This window comes from Orcinus orca, chromosome 8 (assembly GCF_937001465.1).
Source record: "Orcinus orca chromosome 8, mOrcOrc1.1, whole genome shotgun sequence".
NCBI classification, from domain to species: Eukaryota; Metazoa; Chordata; class Mammalia; order Artiodactyla; family Delphinidae; genus Orcinus; species Orcinus orca.
Window position 1 is genome coordinate 25,475,103 of NC_064566.1, and position 17,641 is coordinate 25,492,743.

The 17,641-nt window shown below is 42.3% G+C and overlaps 1 protein-coding gene across 8 annotated transcripts in view; it reads right to left on the reverse strand.

The window, feature by feature from the left end:
* Positions 1 to 16,563, reverse strand: part of QSER1 (glutamine and serine rich 1) — a 78,638-nt gene extending 62,075 nt beyond the window's left edge. For 5 of the 8 annotated variants that reach the window (XM_049714216.1, XM_049714217.1, XM_049714215.1 and 2 more), the window contains exon 1: positions 15,828 to 16,563. In XM_049714216.1, coding sequence (XP_049570173.1) covers positions 15,828 to 16,012 — 185 coding nt within the window. In that variant the 5' untranslated portion in view covers positions 16,013 to 16,563. Of the gene's footprint in view, positions 1 to 13,965; positions 14,065 to 14,777; positions 15,735 to 15,827 lie in introns of those variants that run through there. The other 3 variants (XM_049714219.1, XM_033410014.2, XM_033410022.2) reach the window with 3 other exon arrangements.
* Between the last annotated feature and the right edge of the window lie 1,078 nt (positions 16,564 to 17,641).

The window sequence follows — 17,641 nt, forward strand, 5'->3', positions numbered from 1 at the left end:
TTTTTTGACTGTGTTGGGTCTTCGTTTCTGCGCGAGGGCCTTCTCTAGCTGTGGCAAGCGGGGGCCACTCCTCATCGCGGTGCGTGGGCCTCTCACTATCGCGGCCTCTCCCGTTGCGGAGCACAGGCTCCAGACGCGCAGGCTCAGTAATTGTGGCTCATGGGGCCAGCTGCTCCGCGGCATGTGGGATCCCGCCAGACCAGGGCCCGAACCCGTGTCCCCCGCACCGGCAGGCAGACTCCCAACCACTGCGCCACCAGGGAAGCCCGAAGCTGTTAATTTTTAAAAAGTGCTGGAGGAGTCATATGGCCTGGAATCACTATCTCTAATGGGACCTCAGCAACTTACAGCTTCTTTGGACCTTCATTTTTCTTTTGTTGAAGACTACCTCACAGCACAGGTAACTTCTATATACTGCATCACCTTGGCACTTCAAGGGCCATTAGGGGTAGGTTCTGCAGGAGATCAGAAGGCAGAAGAGAGGAGCCTGAGTATTATCTGTCCATTCCCTCCCTGTCACAACCACGGTTCCAGCCATGCTGCATCTCTACACAACTACAGTTCCTTCTGAAGTGGCCCTTCACAGGCCCAGAAGTGGCTTCACACTGCTGCTACTCACTCAGTGTCTCAATATCCCTTTTTGGTTCCCTTAACTCTGCTCCCAACCATAATACTGAGCCCTTCACCAAAGTAACTGCAAATGAATCATCTAAGAGAAATTACGTTTCATGCAGGCCCCCAACTGATAATCGTATAAAGGAGGTACAACTGGTATTTTGTACCAACAAGTTATTGTTAAATCAAGTATGATTTCTTGAGATAAGTAAATGTATTTTAATTTTATATACATCATTAATGATCTTTATAAAAAAATCCTACTTCATTTTGTGTAAACGATACATTTAAGTTTATTAAAAAGAAGGTGTTTTTGTTTTCACTAACAAGGTGAAATGAGTAGTATGGTATTTCCTGCCTAGTGGAGCAGTAGAACATATTCAAAAACCAATCTACCAGTTCCAAACATTATCCACAACAAAGAGAGAGAGATTTTGGCATTTGTAACAGATGCCCAAGAAAGACAATGCCAAAGTCAAGGCTACTCGGAGTTTCCGTCTGTTGTTCTGTCGGAAAATAAATGAAATGTGTTGGTGATGTGGCATATGCTTGGCTATATGCATGATAACAAGAGTCTCCAAGACCTGGATTGGACACAATTCCAAAGTTCCATCTCATCTTCCTTTTTTATTTCTGTCATCACCTGTATTACTGACCTTTCCATTGAACAAAGAAAACATTTCAGGTCCAATTTTTCCCAACCCCAATATTTTTCTAGAACACTTTTCTTTTAAAAGAAATACGTCTGTCAAAGCAAATTATTCTGTGATTTGAACTGCTGCAGTAATGTATTAACTATCTGTAATGTCCAGACATTAACATTCATTTAAGAGGTAGACAAAAATGGTCACATGGGCCCTGGATAATTCTCTCTCATTTCAGGCTATGAAGGGATTATTGAAAATGAATTAATACATAGCTGGTTACTTCTTACAATACACAATAGAGTCCATATTTCCATGATTCAAATGTATAGATGCTATGAAGTATTTTAGTTTAGTTTCTTCAATGCATCTTGTTGTGGCTTAGTCTTTCCCTTACCAAATTAAATTTCTTCCTTGTTTGAGAAACTAGTAGAGCTGAATTTTTAGTCATCACAATTTTCTTCACTAATATTAACATGGCCTAGGATTTCTGGCATTAAGTAAGGAAATCTTTCTAAAGATATACACTTAACACAATAATTCACACTTGTGAATAGTTTTGTAGACAAACATTTATACATCTTTGGTTTAATATAAGAACTTAATAAATAACATTTTAGAGAAAGGAAAAAGATTTTCAGGAGAATCAAAATCCAAAGCTTAATATTCATTTTGATACTCATTGTACTTTTTCTTCTTTCCCTATAAATTTTTTAAAATTAATTTTTATTGGAGTATGGTTGCTTTACAATGTTGTGTTAGCTTTACAATGTTGTATTAGCCTCCACTGCACAACAAAATGAATCAGCCATACACATATAGATATCCCCTCCTTTTATGTTACCACAGTGCACTAGGTGAGTTCCCTGTGCTATACAGCATGTTCCCCATCAGTTGTCCATTTTATACACAATATCAATAATGTGTATGTGTCAATCCCAGTCTCCCAATTCCTCCCACCCCACCCTTTTCCTCCTTGGTATCCATACATTTGTTCTCTACATCTGTGTCTCTATTTCTGCTTTGCAAATAAGATCATCTATACCATTTTTCTAGATTCCACATAATATGCGTTAGTATATGCTATTTGCTTTCCTCTTTCTGACTTACTTCACTCTGTATGACATTCTCTAGGTCCATCCACGTCTCTACAAATGACCCAATTTCATTCCTTTTTATGGCTGAGTAATACTCCATTATATATCCCCTATAAACTTTAAAAAAAATTTTTTTGTTGGAGTATAGTTGATTTACAATGCTGTGTTAGTTTCAGGTGTTCCCTATAAATTTTAATAAAAATTAATCAGAAATTTTCCAGATGCTCAAAAGGCTTTCCTAAGGAAATTTCCAGAAATCCATAAGCCCATTAACCAAAGACTTATAATAAAACCACTAGTATTTTATACAATTGTAATTGTATTATATTATTTATACTATTTTAAGATTGACTTCAGGGACTTCCCTGGTGGCACAGTGGTTAAGAATACGCCTACCAACGCAGGGAACACGGGTTTGAACCCTGGTCCAGGAAGATCCCACATGCCGCCGAGCAACTAAGCCCGTGCGCCACAACTACTGAGCCTGTGCTCTAGAGCCACTGCTCTGCAACAAGAGAAGCCACTGCAATGAGAAGCCTGTACACCGTAAAGAGTAGCTCCCGCTCGCCGCAACTAGAGAAAGCCCGCGCCCAGCAACAAAAACCCAACACAGGCAAAAAATAAAGAAATTTATTTTAAAAAATTATATATATATATATTTTTTAAAAAGATTGACTTCAGATACCAAAGCAGGTAGAATATTTATAGATTGCCTTAAAATATCCTACATGTTGGGGCTTCCCTGGTGGCGCAGTGGTTGAGAGTCCACCTGCCGACGCAGGGGACACGGGTTCAGGCCCCGGTCCGGGAAGATCCCACATGCCGCAGAGCGGCTGGGCCTGTGAGCCATGGCCGCTGAGCCTGCGCGTCCGGAGCCTGTACTCTGCAACGGGAGAGGCCACAACAGTGAGAGGCCCGCGTACCGAAAAAAAAAAAAAAAAAAATTTAAAGCCTTTATCTTTCAGAGACATACTATGGTTGAAAGAGGCACATACATGGCATGAAATTTGCTTTGAAATAAAACAAAGCAAATATAAAGTAGGGAGACAAAGCTGGTAGGAACATATATGAAACAAGACTGACCATGTGCTGAAACTGTCAAAGCTGGCTAATGGATACATAGGGATTCATTACACCAGTCTCTCTAAATGTGTTTGCTTTGAAATTTTCCATAATAAAAATGTTGCTGTTGTTTGTAGTAGAGAAAATCAACTTCTAAGTGGCTAATTTGTGTTCTAGATTTGTTGTTGGTCCACAACAAAGGTTAATGCAGAGGAAGAAATTATAATGAACATTAGAGAAAAGGTATATATTTTGAAACAACCGTTAAAGAAGATTTCATAAAATGTTATTCAAGTGCCATAATTTACAAGTTGAAGTACCTTAAAATTTCTTAATAAACATGTCCGTTAAGCGTGAATAACAGACATACTCATTCCAAAGTATATTTTAGGAGGAGGATGCTAAAATGTCCATAAAAAGGTGCACAATACATAAATGTTAATTAGCTGATACTACGTTAGCTGTTAATACCAAGTTTGGAACCATCATCTTCTATGCCATATTAAAATCCGGGAAGTTAAAGAGGATCATATTCAGCCCAAACTTGCTCTTGTTAAAAATGAAAAAAGTAATACAAAGATATTAACTAACAGCAAAAGACCATCTGTAGTTTTTTGTACAGCCACAGTTCTACTTTAATCCCATCCTTCCAAATGGTTCACTTTTATTTTGGCACTATACCACTAGACCTTTTCTGGCTCTGGCCAAATCAAACTCTGACTTCAATAGTTTACTGTCTGTTTAAGTGGGGATAGTATCAGCTGTTTTTACCAGATCAATATTCATTTTTGCAGTCTGCTCAATATGAGATATGTTTTAAAATGTTAAGCCATCTAATTTAAGCAGATCCAAGCAAAAGTACTTTAGCTTATCCACATTTTTGTGTTTGCCAAGCTTCATTGGGTCAGACAAATCTGGTCTCAAGTTATTTAAATAAGATCAGTGATCACACAGTAATGAGAATGATGGCATTAAATCATATGAAAATTTCCTTATTTTATGTTGTTATATCCCATAAATGCCTACAGGCTTACCAACAAAGGTTAGGCTACATGGTCAGGATCCCTAAAGAACCTTAAACTTATAGAGGGCAAATTTAAAGTCTGAAATATTAGATACTAAGTCAAAACATAATATACTCTAGTATTAAATATATTCTTTATTAAAATCAGTATCTATTGAAGACTATTATGTGACAGATATATTGGGGAGGAGGAAGGTGGGAGGGGAGGACTAAGCAGCTCAAGTTGAATTGTTAAGAAACACCCAAGGGTTAATGGACAGGGACCAACAATAAACAAGAGTAAAGAAATATTTAATATCAAGGACTGATAAGTGCTATGAAGAAACTTAAAGCAGGGTACTAGGCAACACAATGATAAAGCAGGGTATTGATGGGGGCAGGGGTACTAAGGAGAGGCCTCTCTAACAATGTGACACTTTGAACTGAACGCAGTGAGGGAGAAAGCCATGTAGATAATCAGAGGGAAGAGTGGTCCTAGTAGAGGAAATCGCTCAAAGACCTGGAGATAAGAGCATTCCCGCTGCTGTTCAAGAAACAATGGAAAAATGGCATGTTTCACTCAGAGATAAAAGAGACAGAGGGCAAGGGAGAATCTGTGGTCATGATTCTAGAAAAAAATGAAAGAAAAATGAGTGGATATGCTAAAACCAGATCCATGTCCTCCCATTTACCTCTTCACATAATATCCTCACACATTTTGTAACACAGCTGGCACGATGATTAACAAATACTTACTACTGAGCAAAAAGAAAAAGAAAAAGAAAAACTGATTGCAAAAAGGCCCAGGCTGGAAAACGCCTAGTGAAAATTCAGAAACTGTGTGTTGGTAGCAGCCTGGTAACAAGTTATCTAGCATGTTCCTAAAATTTAAAACCGCAGTAGCAGCAACAAAGCATACAGTTAACAAAGAAATAAGATTTTTTGTAAGCAAGTTTAGCAAAAGAGCAGGCAATATGTTTTTAAACAAAACCTGCAGTCTCATTTGAATCACTGGGAAAAAAAATTCTCTTATTGAAGATTACCACCATCAAACCTTTGTTCAAATATCACTATTTCAATTAGCCTGCTATTTAAATCTACAATGCCTCCCCCATCCACCTTCCATTCTTCGTAAGCCTGTGTTTTCTCATGTAACCTACCAACATACTAGATAATTCACAAAGTTATGTTTATTATTTATCATCTCACTCCACATACCCAGTTTAAATTCCACCAGGGCAGGGATCTTGGTTTTGTTCGCTGATGTATTCCAAGCTCCCAAAGCACTGTTTAATATATGAGAGGTGCTCAGGAAACATCTCTAAAACTCCCATACCTTATGGCAACCATTCAAACTGGTGTAAGCCCATGTTCCCCAGTTTTCTCCAAAAACTTTTAGTCAAAGTATGCTCTGGGAAAATAATTCTAATTTTTAAAGTAATTGAGAAAGTACAACCTTCCAGCACAAACACCCAAGAGACCCAACATCTTTTTTCCCCCCAACACCCTTCTTAAAAGTCTCCCATCACGGGGCTTCCCTGGTGGCACAGTGGTTGGGAGTCCGCCTGCCGATGCGGGGGACGCGGGTTTGTGCCCCGGTCCAGGAGGATCTCATATGCCACGGAGCGGTTGGGCCTGTGGGCCGTGGCCGCTGGGCCTGCGCGCCTGGAGCCTGTGCTCCGTGGCAGGAGAGGCCACAGCGGTGAGAGGCCCTCGTACCAGGGGGTGGGGGTGGGGAGTCTCCCATCACGAATGCCTTTGACTTTTTTCATCTGCCAATTCTACTTCATTCTAAATCCCCACAGCCAAAAGTTTTCCCCGAGAGCCAGAGACTGACAGTCTCTGAAGTCACACTTCATGGGTTCAAATCCTGCCTCTGCCACTGACTAGCAGTGACCTTGCACATGTAACAGCTCTAGGTTTCAGTTTACTTGTCTGTGAACTGGCTAACACTACCCATCTCACAGAGTTGTGAGAATTAAATGAGATAACGCATGTAATATTAGACCAGTGCGTGGCACATGGTAGGCATTCAGGATCTGCTAGTTATCACTAAAAGCTAAGGCTCAGGTCTCAGCCCTCTACCCTTCCTTCCCAGAAACCTTAACCTCTGAGATTCCACCGTTGTCTCTATACAAATGTCTATTCAGACTCCCTAAATTCGCCTTTCTGGTCTTGTCGGCTGAGGACAAATACTTTGAAGAATATACAAGTGTTATAAAAGAAAACTTGGTGGGGCTACTTAGATTTGGCAGTAAGGGAAGACCTTTATGAAAAGATGATTTTTAAGCAGAGATAAAAAGGGCAAAAAGAGGGTGATAAGATGACAAACAGCATTAGCATCACCTAAGAACTAGTTAGAAATGCAAATTATTGGGCTCTGCCTCAGACCTACTAATTCAGAAACTCTGGAGTTAGACCCAGCAACCTGTGCTTCAACAAGCCTTTGGGTGATTCTGAAGGACTCTTAAATTTGACAACCACTGATCTAGGGTTAGATTGTGTCAGAGAAGGGAATTACCAGACTTGTTTTAGCCTTAGGACATCTGCACGTGCTCTTTCCTCACATTTCAGGGAAATGCTACTTCTTCAAGCAGGAAATTTTCTCGTTTGTCTACTTTCTGACTCCCACTCCCCGCAAGAAAGTAAACTCCACAACAACAGATGTTGTCTATCTTAATTACCATCGAATCCCCAATGCCTAGAGGAGGTACATGGAATATCTGTTGACCAAAATGAGTGAACATTTTAGGTATTTTTCTTCACTGCATCATTCTCCAGTCACCAGAAAAAGGTCAACAATATTTCCCTTGTTCTTACTTTTTAACTTGTACCCTTGTCAACAATCTCAGGCAATTTGATCTTTAATGTCTCTCACATCCATTCCTTCCTTTCTATACCAGTATCACCACCAGTCTCCTAACCCCTCTGTGATGATTAATTTTACGTGTCACCTTGATTGGCCATGGGAAGCCCAGATTAACCACTGTTTCCGGGTGTGTCTGTGAGAGCGTTTCTGGATGAGTTAGCATTTGCATCAGTGAAGTCAGTAAAACAGACTGCCCTCCCCAGTGTGGGCCAGCATCATCCAATCCATGGAGAGGCTGGAGGAATCTGTCCTCTTTTGCCTGTCTCACAGTTTGAGCTGAGACACCTCATCTCATTTTCTCCTGCCCCTGCACTAGGGTTTACATCATGAGCTCCCCTGGTTCTCAAGTCTTTAGAACTCAGACTGAATTACACCACAGGCTTCCCTGGTTTCAAGGCTGCAGAGAGCAGACACATTTATATTATATATCCCCTATTGGCTGTGCTTCTCTGGAGAACCCTCATACCACCTCCCTCCTGTCTGGCCTGATGAACTGCCTCTCATTTGGTGTCCTGTTTTCTACCTCTGCCAATTTTAATCCATTCTGTACTTGACTGCCAAATTAATCTTATTAAAACACTTTTCTTGCTAATATCATCATCTTTGTCATCATCACCACCATTCTTCTCAAAAACCTGAATTTCAAAGCTCCCTACTGAGCTGTAGAGACTGAACTCCATGGCCTGTCATCAAAAGTCCTCCAAAATCTAGTACTGATACGCTGTGCAAGAGTATTACTCTGGTGACCTCCCCAATGAAACACACCTTTGTGTAGTCTCCCTCCCATAACTCTTCACCAGGCCCAGGACTGCTTTGACCAGCAGACTGCGACAGAAGTGATGCTGTGCCAGTTCAAGCACCAGCCCTAACCAGTCCAGCAGATTCCACTTCCTCCCTCTTTGGAACACCTGCTCTTGGAAGCTCCCTCTTTCTGCTAATACTTTATTCCATTTACTCAACGTTAACAATAATTCAGATCAGTTTGTATGCAATACACCTGAAAAATGCTTCCTTGATACCCTTGAACTCGATTACAGTTTTTCCTTTGAGCCCCCAAACATTTTCATACTTCTTAAAAAGAAGCAAATCTTCTGCCTAGTACTATAGTTATTTCATTTATTCACTGAATGCTTAACAGGCACTTACAACCTGCCAGACATTGTTCTAAGTGCTGACAATATCGCTAATATTCTATTTTTTTAATTAATTAATTTAAATTTTTGGCTGCATTGGGTCTTCATTGCTGCACGCCGGCTTTCTCTAGTTGCAACGAGCAAGGGCTACTATTCGTTGCGGTGCGTGGGCTTCTCACTGCAGTGGCTTCTCTTGTTGCGGAGCACAGGCGCTAGGTGCACAGGCTTCAGTAGTTGTGGCACGCAGGCTCAGCAGTTGTGGCTCGTGGGCTCTAGAGCGCAGGCTCGGTAGTTGTGGCGCGAGGGCTCAGCTGCTCCGCGGCATGTGGATCTTCTGGGACCAGGGCTCGAACCCATGTCCCCTGCACTGGCAGGTGGATTCTTAACCACTGCACCACCAGGGAAGTCCCAATATTGCTAATAGTCTATACGCTATTCTATATGCTAGACACCATTCTAAACACTTTTCTGTGTTCTCATTTAATCTTCAAAAAAGCTTCCTCCTTTCACACAGGGAACTTCAGGCACAGGGAAATTAAGAAACTTGTTTAAGATCATACTGCAAGTGTTGGAGTCAAAATATAACCCCCCCAAATTCTGACTTCAGAGCTTATGCCATCAACCATTTCTCTAAACTGCCTTCTACAGATGTGAACAAGACAGCTTCCTGTTCTCATGGAATATGCATTCTATTAGTAGTGGTTAGTGGTATGGGGAAAGGGTAGTGATAAATTATACATATAAATCTATAAAATTACTTCAGAGAGTGATAATGCTATGAAGAAAATAAAACTCTGTGCTGTAATACAGTGACGAGAAGTTACTCTAGATAGGGCAGCCAGAGAAGGCCTTGCTGAGGAGCTAACATGTGGGAGAAGACCTAAATGTCCAGAAGAAGCAGCAAAGCAAAGACCTGTAAAGGAAGTTCAGATAAAAAGAACAACTAGTGCAAAATTCCTAAGACACAAATATCTTAGCATGTTTCAGGAACAGAAATAAGGCCCATGTGGCTAAAGGATGGTGGTGGGAGCGGAATGATGAGGTTGGAGAATTAGCCAAGGCCTTGTAGGCCACGATAAGGACTTTGCATTTTCCTCTGAGTAACACTAGGAGGTTTTAAGGAGGGTAATGACATTATTTGATTTATATTTTGAAATGTTAACTCTGGCTGATGCACATTTAATAAACTCTAGAAAGGCTAAAGTAGAAACAAGGAAAGCAAGAAACAAGGAGGCAACTGCAATTGTTCATGTGGGAAATTATATATATGGAGATCAAACCAACAGGATTTACTGAGGGACTGGATATGGGAGGAGAGAAATGAGTCATAGATGGCTCCAAATTCTTAGGCATGAGCTACAAAGTAAACGGTAGTATTATTTACTGAGGTAGGGAAGATGAAAGGAGGACCTGGTTGGGGGGTTAGGGTGATAATCATGTTTTGGACATATTATGTTTTAAATACTTATTCAATATCCAAATGGAGATGACAGGAAGATACCTAGATATGAATCTAGAGATATAAATTTGAAAATCTTTTAATATATATGGCAACTTCACCGAGGGTGAGTTGAAAGAGAAGAAAAAGGATGGAGCTCCAAGTGTCACTTGTTGAAGGGCACTCCAACATTTAGAAGCCAAGTAGAGAGGCAGCAAGTATATCATCCTTTCACCCTTCTGGATTACAAGTTTTGTTGTTTTTTTTTTAATTGAAGTACAGTTGATGTACAATATTATATTACACCTATATGTTACAGGTGTATAATATACTGTTTCACAATTTTTAAAGGTTACACTCCATCTATTGGATCACAAGTTCTTTCAGAGGCAGGACAGTGTCTCTTTCATCTTTATGGTACCCTGTAGAACTTAGCTTAGTAACAGAAACTCAGAGATGCTCAGTACATTCTAATGAGTGAATGAATGTTTGCCATTTGATTTCTCAAGCTTTCACTGAAGAAATATAATACTTGATAAAGGCAACAGTGCCTTGCATATAGTGGACACTCAAGTATTTGTTTAATGAATGAAAGAAAAATCCTGGACTGTGTTTTGCTATACACATTTTAGTACTCAAATTGTCCCAGAGAGCATGGCAAGGAAAGGCAGCAAGCAAGCAGCAGCCTACATCACCATACTTCCAACCAAGGACAATCACAAATGCCCTAAACCCTACATCCTGGTCCCTCCTACAGGGTAGCGGGGGAAGATGGGGAATGGTACTAGAGACTGCAGCAAGGAAAAGAAGGGCTTTCAATTCCCACACTAAAGCAGAGTTCTGGCTTTCATGTCATAAATATGTATTAAGCACCTATTGTGTGCCAGACACTAGAGTTAAGTATCAGGTATACAGCAGTAGGCAAAACAGATAGTGTCCTTCAAAGAACTTCCATTCTAAAGAGGAAGGTACCTATTACATAAATAGCATATAAGTATGTAGTTATATTTCTAAGAATTTTGTGGAAGCACAGTAAACATATACCATTGCTCAAAGTAACAGGGGGCCAAGGGTGAAAGGCAGGAGGTTTCTAACAGGAAATACCTTAAGAAGTCAGGCTGGGAGGTAGGGAAGGGGTGAGAATTAGTTAGGTGGAGGTAACAGCATGTATCAGGGTTTTAAGGTAGAAAGGAATTTAGGATGATCCAAGGAATTTTAGATTGGCCAGTAAATGCAGGGCCATACACAGCACATTCCAGATTTTTAAAAACTTGACCTTAAGGTGTAGGAGTAGCAATGGAAAGGTTTCAAGCAAAGGAGCAACACGATCAAACTGGTAGAGCTGTGCTTTTAAAACTCACTCTGAATGCTATGAAGAGAGTAAATTGAAGGGAGGGGGAGGAAGAGAGAGGGACTGGGAATTTGGGGTTCGTAGATGAAAAATATTACATTTAGAATGGATAAACAATAAGGTCCTACTGTAAAGCACGGAGAACTATATCCAATTCATACTTTAAAAAAGAATATATATATATATATATGTGTAGAACTGAGTCACCTTGCTGTACAGCAGAGATTGCCACAACTTTGTAAATCAACTCGACTTCAATAAAAAAATAAATAAATAAAACAATGAATTGAAGGAAGGAAAGAAAAGGTTTAAGATTACTTAGTTATCCAAGTGAAAAATAATGGCTTGGATCAGGGTGGAGCAGTAGAAACAGACAGTAGACAATTTCAAGATATATTTAAGAGATTAAAAAAAAATAGCAAGGCTTGGTGACTGAGCACACACAACTCTCAGGTTGTGGCCTGAGAAGCTAGGTGGACAGAGGTGCGACTTACCGAGAAAGGATTCACTAGACAAGCAGAGGTGGGGTGGATGGGGAAAGTATGAGTTCATCACTAATGATTCTCGCTATACACCCAAGTAAAAGCTCAAAGAGGTAGATGGATACACGATTAGGTGCTCAGAAGAGGTCTGGGCTTTAGACACATATATGGGCATCTCCAGAGATGGTATTTAAAGTAACGGGCATGGATGTGATATCCTCAGGAGAAAGCACAGAATGGACAAGAAAGCCTATCAATCCCAAGCCCCAAGGAAACAACATGTGGAGATAGAAGAGTAAGAACTAGTGAAGAAGAGGAAAAAGCAGTGGGCCAGAAAGGAGGAAAACCACAATAGACAGTGCTATGGAAGTGAAAGGAAGCATGTTTCAATTAGGAAAACAAACGGACAGTGGAGATAAAGAACACTGAAATAAGGATATTAATGACGGCTAGGTTTCCAGGCCAGTTACAAAAGGTCATTAACCCATTACATAGGTAGATTACAGCATTAGACTATCTTACCATGATGTAGTGCAGTACAGTAATGAAACATGCAGGTTTTAGATCCACAATGCCCAGGTTTAAATCCCAGCTCCACTACTTACTTGCTATGTGGGTCTAAGTTTATTAATGTCACAATGCCTCAGTTTCCAATTCTTAAAAGAGAAGGTAAAAATAATACCTACCTCAAAAGACTACTGTGAGGATTAAATAAACTAGTGTGGGTGTTTATCACTTAAAACAGTAGCTAGCACAAATCAGTTGTCAGTAAATGATAGCTACTATTACAACATTGTTTTTATGGGAAAATACTTTCTGAACAACAGAAGTTTATAATCTTTCACTAATTTGGGATTGTCTCTACTCCTTATAAATTGTGATCTTACAGGTCTCATTACAAAAGCCTTGAGGGAAACGTTAGATTTAAAACTTACTCAAAAAGTCCTCAATATAGTGGCTGACCATTTTTAGAGAAGCTAATCATTGTTTTCTTTTACGGAAGGGTACCTCTCACACTCACTGCACATTCATACTATAATCAGAAAGAACTTATGTATTAGGAAATTCTAAAAACTGGTGGCAAAAAAAAAAAAGCTGTTTCAAGTCAAAAAGGCAAAAAACAAATATAATTCTATTTTAAAACAAAATATTTCCATTTAGTCACTTTCTGGTGTGACTAAACACAACATGTATCATCACCATGATGAAACAGTCTGTCTCTTCCTGTTCTGTACAAGATATAAATGTCAGGGAGAGAAAAGGTGCAGGTCCGTAGCTTTCTGATGATCATCTTATTTCCAAAAGCATGGAGAGGTATTTATAGTATTTAAACTAGCCCCATAAAGAGTATTTCCAACCACATGGTGATATGCAAAGATATGCTCATTTGGTCCCTGAAACTGAGAAGATCCCAAATAAATGGAGATTTATCAATATATGACCAGGTCCCATCTCTGAACTTCCATATACGTACCAAGCACTATTATAGAAACATTCAGAAATCTCTCTATACACTCTATTTAAGGTATCAATAAAATGCTTGAGTTTTCCCATTAGCACTTTATTTTTCAATTGTTAAAACAATGGAAATACCTAATATCTTATGGAGCTGTTATACCAAAAAATTGTTTACTATGCTGTTTCCTATCAACTGATGAAAATGTTTCATTTCAGGACCAAGTAAAGACATAAGGTAGGATGTAAGATCCCATGTCAGTAACAACTGAATGTCATTACCATCTGTTAGCTTCTGAATAGGTTACTGGAAACAAGGTGAGAGGCTAACTCCTTATGGATAAGTATCCATACTACGTCATCACAACTAGTATTCATTTCCACCTTCAAGAAAAACTGCCAAAAGGGGGAACAAAAATATTCAACTGATACACAAATTATGAAACAGCTTTTTAAAATGTTACAAAAATATGAGTAGGCTCCTGAAAGCACAGAATACTTAAAGGGCATATTTCAGATTCAGTATTTTTTATAGAACTGAAATGAGCGAGGACATCACAGTTTGAGGAATAAAATGAGGTACAATTAAGAAGTGTGTGTAGCCCTGTACAGATGGCCTGATCCTAACACAAGATGTTAACAAAGCAAGTTGATGGGGGAGGGGGAAAGCCTGCATTTTCTATGCTATAATTTAGCTAACTCCACCCCCAAAATATATTTTAAGAGGGGAGGGGCTTAGCATTTAAGAATCAGTAATTTCCAATAAACAGAAAATAAATCCCTTTTAGATTATGTGTTCCAAATAAATCTACTTACTGTTTTCAAATGTGTTTGGGAAGTCATTCTTTGTTACTTTGATAAATAACATTTGGAAAATATGACAAGTAGATTTTAGTTTCTTGACTCAGAAGTATTCTGCTAAAAGAAATAACAGAAATAACTAGATAGCATTTGTTTCATGTACCTAATAAAACAGTTGTCATTTAAAACATAAAATATGCTGCACAAATACCTATCACTGCTGTTCCCTGAAGAGAAAGTAATTTTAATTTGTAAATTATGGTATTTGATGCAAAAGCTACTTAAAAAATGATAGTCAAATTACCACCAAAAAAACCCCCAAAAAAACAAAAAAAAGGAAAAGTGCCATACATTTTTCATAAAACTCCTTAAAATGTCTTAACTGTATATAATACAAAGTTATGACTATTTCTGAAAAGTCTCAGCATTTAAGTATTTAGCTCCAAATTGGCACATCACATTATTTTTTTAACCCCATCTCTTTTAAACAAAGGACCTAAAATTTTCTAAGAAAGCGTACTTTCCTTTTCTTGAACAAATTTTTTCTCATTCTCTCACAATCACCCCAAGGTACTATCTAAGACAAAGACCAGCTACTCTTCGCACATATTTTCCAAATCATGAACGTGGAACTTTTATAAAAACAAAGAAGATAACCTAGAATACTGTAATATATAAAGTAAAAAAAAAAAAGTTCACTTCTGTCGTGACAATAATAAAGAAATCTGATGAGATCATAAAACCACGAAGCTTCCTGTTGGTAGCTGAGGATGAAGTCATTAGCAACCCAAGATTCCCTGGTCCTTGTAATCAGAAGCTGCACCTACCAGATTCTTCATTGTTCGGCAGAGGTGTCTTTAAAACACCCCGCTCCCGAATGGTCCAAACCAAACCACGCCTTCCAGTTATCATTCAAATGAACCGTTTCACGTTTCACAGTGTGGCACTACTACACATTTCCCGCGAGCTTAAATATCTAGTAAGAGTCAACATTTTAGATTCCCTTGGTCATGCTGGAGCAAAGATGAACTCTTGAACCCCACGCTACATAATGAACCGGGGCTTCAGAAACCGAGATGGAGAAGCATGCTTCTGTTCTTCAACCTTTATGGCCTTCACCGACCGCCCCTCACCTCCAATTTCTTCCCAACTTTAGTCACCCCAAGGCAAAGAGAGATTCCATACTTCCTGCTGTTGTTAAAAGAGGAGGACACCCAAGAGTAACTTTGAACCTGTATACGAGAAATAGCTTCATCTTGGCCACCACTGCAAACATATGTCACCCAGCCACGGCGCAGCGTTCGCGCCCCAACGGGCCCCCTCCTAGGGCCCACGCCCCCGGGGTTCTCCCGCAGCACAGCCCTCCCGGGTCCCCCAATGTCAGGGACGCAGCTCCGCGCCTCTTCCTCTCCCGCCTCCCCCACCCTCACACTCACCGCCGGGGCCCCCAAGACCACATTGTCGGTTCCAATACAATGGAATGTCACTGCCCCGAACCCCTCAGCGCCCCCCTCGTACCCCCGGAACCAGTCCCGAGTCTCCCTGATCGCCGAGTTCAGCCACGAACCCAAACTTCACCATGCGAGAGCCCGGACCCCGGAGGTGACGGGGACCCACGACTCCCGCCCAACCCTCCCTTTTACCCACGGTCCCCGACCAGCCCTGGCTGCGAGTCCCGCACTGGGCGCCCGCACCCACCCCGAGACCACCCCACAGGAGTCCTCAGCCGTCTCTCCCGGCCAGGGCTAGGGCGAAGAGACGAGCGGAGGGCTCCCAGCCGGCCCGGACCCCTGGGCGGGGCTGCACAGGGGCGAAGGCCCCAAACGCATCCCTGGCCTTTCCTGGCTCACCACGACCCCGCCGCCCACCCTCCCTACCTGGCCTTGAGGCTGGGGCTGCTGCCGCTGCTGCAGCTGCTGCTGGAGGCGGCGGCGGCCGCCGCGGCTCGGGGTTCGTAGGCCCAGGCGGGGGGTTGTGCGGTGGCGTTGGCGGGGGCGGCGGGGGGTGCGGGCGGCGGCGGCGGCGGGTCGGCGAAGCCGGAGGTCGCGTAGTTCCTGTCCATCGTGGGGGTTGCGTAGGGAGGGCGGGCAGCAGCGGGGGCTCCTCTAGGGCGCAGCGAGAGGGGGGCGGGAGGGGGCGGGGGGAGGAAGAGGAGGAGGAGGAGGAGGCGGCGGCGGCGGCGGCGGAGGGAGCCGGCCCCCTCACATGGCCCCGGCGGGCGGACGGGCGAAGGGCGCGCTGGCCGGTTTGTGTCGGGGGAACCCGAGCCGCGGTACGCGGCGAGGCCCCAGCTGGGCGTCAGAAAAGCGGCGGCATCCGCGGCCGGGACTCACGGCAGCGGCGGCGGTCGCTGCGCCCCATGTTGGTGGATTTCCCAGGATGCACCTCCCGCCCCCCTCCGCCCCGCGGCCTCGCCCCGCCTCCCCTCGGCGCCCCGCGCCCGCGGCTCGCGGGCCAGGCGGGCGGCCCGTGAGGCCTCCGCCGCCACCGCCGCTTCTGGAAGGCCAGCCGGGGCGGAGAAGGCTTGAGGCCTGTCCGGCCCAGCCGGCTCCGGGAACGCGGAGGGGCGCCCGCCAGCCCTAGCCCAACGGGCCGCGGACTTCCCGCCCTCGTCTGCTCCAAGGGGAGCTGTCCGCGCTCGCCGCGCCCCGCGTGGGAAGGGGCCGCGCCTGCCGTTAGTCCTCGCGAGGGAGGGGAAGTTGAACGGAAACCCAGCGCAGGGTGCTGCAGAGGGGGAGGCTTGTCAGCGCTTTGCCTGGAGTTCGTTATTTGACCCTTCGAGTTATTTTGAGCGACACAAATACTCAGTTCCCACATCGCGATTCCTTTCTCTGCTCCTCGTCCCAAACCAGAAACAGCTGAGCGGGCTGTTTTACAGTTCCGTTTACTCCCTTCCTGCCCAAAGCTTGGTGGGCTAGAGGACCCTTTTCCTGCTGTTAGGGGAGATTTACATTCAAAAAGATTCCAATTCAAACGTATTATTTTCCAATCCTAGTTGAAGGACTTTTCCCAGGGGCTCTTATTAACTGTCCCCACCCCCTCCTTGGCGATTTTTCTCATTCTGGGTTTCAGAATCGTCTGTCCCAAGATAAATACTGCCTCTTCATTGATTAATGCAGCTACCATCTGGATAACTTTAATTACCATAAATTTAAACTCACTGTGCACACGTTGTGTTGGACTTTTTGTTTGAGACTTGGAACTTCAGCAGGACCCTACCCAGACATTTCCGGTCAGACCTCCAAGCTGTTTGGTGGGGGGTAAATTAAAGATTATTTGCGGTTCTTCTAGTGTATGTCAGAGCTGTGTTTCTTTAGTAACTCACGAGTAGTGAAACTTCGGGATCATAGAAATCATCATTTAGTCCTTAAGGCATAAAGTAAAAGTTTAAAAAAACCGTAAAGTTTATTGACCACCACCCTTAAAAAATCAATACAGGTTTAACACCTATTTATGTGCTTAGCAGAGAAATCTATCCCTCAAGATAAGCCTGACATAAAGGTTAAGCAAATCAGACAGGCACAATAGAAGTAATAAATTTGATACATTATCTCACCATTTAAAAAGCAGTTTAAACTTCGGTAATACCTGGTATTGGATCTGCTATTCCTTCTGAGATTAATTTTGTTCTGGGAGATTCTGTTTTCCTCCTGGCGCCTACATCCTTTTGTTCCTATTCATTCCTTTTTGT